This window comes from Merops nubicus, unplaced genomic scaffold (genome assembly GCF_000691845.1).
Source record: "Merops nubicus isolate BGI_N331 unplaced genomic scaffold, ASM69184v1 scaffold28965, whole genome shotgun sequence".
In the NCBI taxonomy this organism is placed as follows: Eukaryota; Metazoa; Chordata; class Aves; order Coraciiformes; family Meropidae; genus Merops; species Merops nubicus.
In genome coordinates, this window is record NW_008609395.1 from 6758 (window position 1) to 11062 (window position 4305).

The window sequence follows — 4305 nt, forward strand, 5'->3', positions numbered from 1 at the left end:
GCTGAGGAATAAAACAAGCTAAAATATCAACTACAAAGGTAAGCAATCCAAAAAGTGACTCAGTCACAACTATTACTGACTGCTCTCCTCATATTAAACTACTTTGAGAAACCACGAGAATTTTAGTCATAGGGTTTTATTACTTTTGATCAGGTGTAATTTGCATAAAGAACTGAAAGATGGATTTATTGCTCCAAAAAAAAATTATTAGGGTAATTACTCAATTTTGGTGCATTTAAAAAAACCGCACGATGCTGACAGCCAAGAGTAAACTTGGAAGGATCTACTTGAGAAGTAGCATTTCTCCATCCCACATCTCTTCAGCAATAGTTCAAAGCAGATCTCCAGATTGTCAGCAACAGAACAGTTTGAGCCACCAGACTGTACCAAGCTCAATATTGGAGATGAGCATCCAAGTTAACCCAGTAAAGTCAGTAAATATTAAGAGCAGTGATACCTCCAGAATGGGAGTTTATTTACTGCTTGCAGTTCACCTGAGAGGCTGAACACAAACATTAGCATGGTTTCAGTTTTCTGAGACTGCCAAATAGTTCAGAGTTAGAGCAGAAGAAACCCCAGCAGAACAGCACCATCTCCTAAAACTCTGCATCCAACTCATCTGCTCCTCACAAAGATTTCACTGCCTTTTTTTTTGCCACTATTCCTCAGAGCCCTGGGAAAATAGATATTTTAGCATAGGAAAAAAAAAAACAAATCACCCCAAACCATAGCTCTGTGTTGGAGAAAGAGAGAAGTCAGTCCTGACCAATATGAAATAAAAGCCATCAGGGTACCAGGACACCAAACAAGCAACTTTCAGTTCAGTGAGCACCTCTTGAATTCTACTGAGATCCAAAATAAAAGCTTAAGAGCACACAATTCTGAGTAATTCCTGGTATTGCAATGTTTTCAACAGTCTTTGGAATCTAATTTATCACTGACTGCATTGTAACTTAAGTCCCCCATGACACACCATTAAGGTCAGCCTTCAAAGGTGGCTTATCTCTCTCTAGGCCACTTACAGTGTCCTGCAACTAACTTCCACTACAACTCAGGACCATTTCCAAATGAGTCAACACATTCCTAATCCCACCTTTTGGATTTATCAGTAACTCCAGCTGGTAATTGTAATTTCCACCCCAATGAGCTAGACCAACTCAGAAATGTTCCTGTCTGCTTGCTTTGTGTGGAACCACCAGATTGTTTATTAAACCACTATAAATAGCTGCCAACTTCAGGAAAACAACAGCACTATTTATATGGTCAAAATCTTTCTGAAGGATGTTAATTCAACCTTGCTGATAACAAGTCCATACTTGTTTACTAAACACCTTTTATTTTTTCTGCTACCTGAGGCAGATACTCTCAAGGGTGGCATTTTATAAAAGATCTTCTCTAAGGCAGAGCAGAGTTGAGCTTGGTGCTCCTGGATCATGCATCTCTCTCCCTCATCACGGCCAGCAAAACACACAGCTTGCAAGAAGGGAGTTTTCACACAAAAGTGAAGATAAGGCACATGCAGGGCAAGCTTCATCAATTATTCCCTCATTATCCATACCAATCACCTATAATGGAAATCATCCTCCCCCTCAAAGCTTCCTCCAGCGTTCTGCACTTGTCACTCCCATTCATCCAGCTCAGCAGTTTTGACAAACGAGCCAATCCCCAGCCATTCCCACTGCTCAATTAAACAGCCACGTCAACAGGGAGGGATTAATTACTTTGCAACTCTGAGGACCTGCAAGACCTCGAGCAAGATACAAGGAAGAGATAATCAACAGAACCACCTAAGTGTGCTCTACACATCCATTCCTCAGCAGAGGACATGGTAACCAAGAAATTCTTACAAATACAGAAATCCAAAATAAATATTTCAGTATTTCTATTATTTTTTTTAATTTTAAGTATTTTTTAAATACTTTAGTATATTTCTTCAGAGCCTGTGGTACTCACCACTTCATGACACCACTCAGGCTCTGAGATTAATAACAAACTCAGGTCTAACATTTAAACATGTAACACCTATGTTTGCATACTATAAAATACATGAGGCAGGTGGAAGTTACAGTTTTCTAGAACCTTTTTAATTTTGCTTTTCAGGCAGCAGATGCTGGCAGCCCCCATCCCCACAGCCAGGAACACTGGAACTGGTGGTGAGCAAAACATGCAAGGTCTTCTGCTCCTGCAGTTAGGATGATGTATACACCAAGCTTTGAATCTACAGAGCCACCAGTGAGAGGACATAGAGAAATAACAAAAAGATTTTCCTTATTATGCAAGGTATTCTTAGAACTTTTACCTCTGCAACACTTTTAATACTTCATCTCCCCAGACTCAGGCTTGTGACCTGGACTCCTGCATATTCCTCACTCATCCCATAGTCCTGACAGCCAAGGAGTTCTGTCACCTTACATTAGCAGCAAGAAAGTCTTGCCTTACTGAAAAACATAGAATCATTAAGGTTGGAGAAGACCTCTAAGGTCATCAAGTCCAACCATCAACCCAACACCACCATAACCACTAAACTGTGTCCCCAGGTGCCACATGTACATGTTTTTTAAACCTCTCCAGGGATGGGGATTTCCAGCACCTTACTGGGTAGCCTGGGCCAATGCCTCACCACTCTGCCAGGAAAGAAATTCTGCCTAATATCCCATCAAAACCTCTCCTGGCTCAACTTTAGCCCATTTCCTCTCAATCTATTACCAGTTATTTGGGAGAAGTACATCTTGAAAATCAAATTGCAAGTGTTTTGTCCATTTAAAAGCACAGGAAGAAACTTTTACATTACCCTGTTGAGGTCAGTCTCTAGTCCATTTTACATAAAAGGGTATTTTCAGAGACCTTTCTAGATTTCACAGTAATCAATTGCTATCCACTGCCCTCACAAAGAATGTCAAGGCAAATAAATTATAGATGTGTAACATAGATTACTTCCTCAAGCTAACCTGACCTTTAATGACAAATACCCTTCCAAAAATAATAAATCATACGTGCAAGTAGAGTTAAACCTTATTATTTTCAGACTTCAAACTACACACACCAAGCACAGGGCACTGTTAGAGACAAAACCCACCCATCTCATGGACATACTGCCCTTACAGGTTACTCCAACTCCTTCCTGAGCCTGGGCAAGCAGAAAAAAAATTAGCACCACCTCGCCACACTAAAGTTCAAAGACCCGAAGCGCCAAGTCAATCATCCTACAAAGCAAGGGAAAAATCGCAGAGGGAAGGGCGGATCTCAGCATCGCAGAGCGACATCGCCACCCCACGACCCGTCCCAGCTATACACACAGATAAAAAAAATGAAAAAAAAAAAAAGGAAAAACGCTAATGCGAATACGATTGTCCTTCGTTATAAAACTACGTCGTCAAATCGTTGTAGCGCTTCATCCACACCAGGAAAATTTAGAAATACTACAAGAGATGGGGGTAGGAATCATCCCTGTTTCCCTGCAGCTCAGCCTAAAATGCACCAAAAAAAAATAAAAAAGCCAAACGTGAGTCATCATTGGGCTGCTATTCAGATACTATATAACTTCCCGCGTACCGGAAAGTCACCTAAAGAAAATATAAACAACTTTAAAGTAGCAATGGGAACCCCAAGAAGCAAATGATTCATTAAATCGTATAAAATGCACACGGAGCAAGGCAAACCTGGGGAACCAGCACTCCACGGCCTACAGAAAAGGATGGCAATGCCATGGAACACTACACCCAAGCACAGAGACCATGGAATAGGAACGGTAGGTAAAAAAACCAATATCCTGAAACAAGATAGGTGGGGATTTTTTAGGATAAACGCAACTGCAGCATGGTTTTTTTTTCTATTGTGCACAAAACCGTTTAAAGGACAGATCACAAAGCCTATTACTGCTGCTTTTAAGACAGAGAAGTAGGAACAGGGGGATTTTAAGCAACCCCTCTCAGAATTTCTGAATTTTTTTTGTGAAGGGAAGGATAAAATCTGCTAAAAAAGGAGTTTTATTTCTGCTGGGACCTGACTGCAAAGCGAGCCGGAGGTCCGCACCTCCCTGCCATGATGATGAATCATGGTCTCCGCGGAGCCAGCCTCGCCGGGCAGCCCTCACCTTAAAATTGCTGGAGTTGACCCACGCCGTCAACTCGTCGATGACTTTGTCGAGGCGCTGCTGGTCCTGTTCCACCTCGGAAGACCTCGCCGGGTCGCTCAGGTATTCCAGCAGCTCCTGGCCCACCTGCATCCTGCGGCCCACGTCTTTCTGCTGCACCTGGTCGCAGAAATAATCCATCCCGGGGGACTCCATCTTCGGCCGCTGCGGGA

General features: G+C 42.2%; 1 protein-coding gene across 1 annotated transcript in view; it reads right to left on the reverse strand.

The window, feature by feature from the left end:
• The window catches only part of LOC103773229 (CLIP-associating protein 1-like), a gene marked incomplete at its 3' end in the record, with an annotated part of 11011 nt that extends 6713 nt beyond the window's left edge, over positions 1 to 4298 (reverse strand). The window contains exon 1 of the mRNA XM_008940591.1: positions 4094 to 4298. Within this exon, the coding sequence (XP_008938839.1) occupies positions 4094 to 4288 (195 nt within the window). The remainder of the gene's footprint in view (positions 1 to 4093) is intronic.
• Positions 4299 to 4305: the final 7 nt, after the last annotated feature.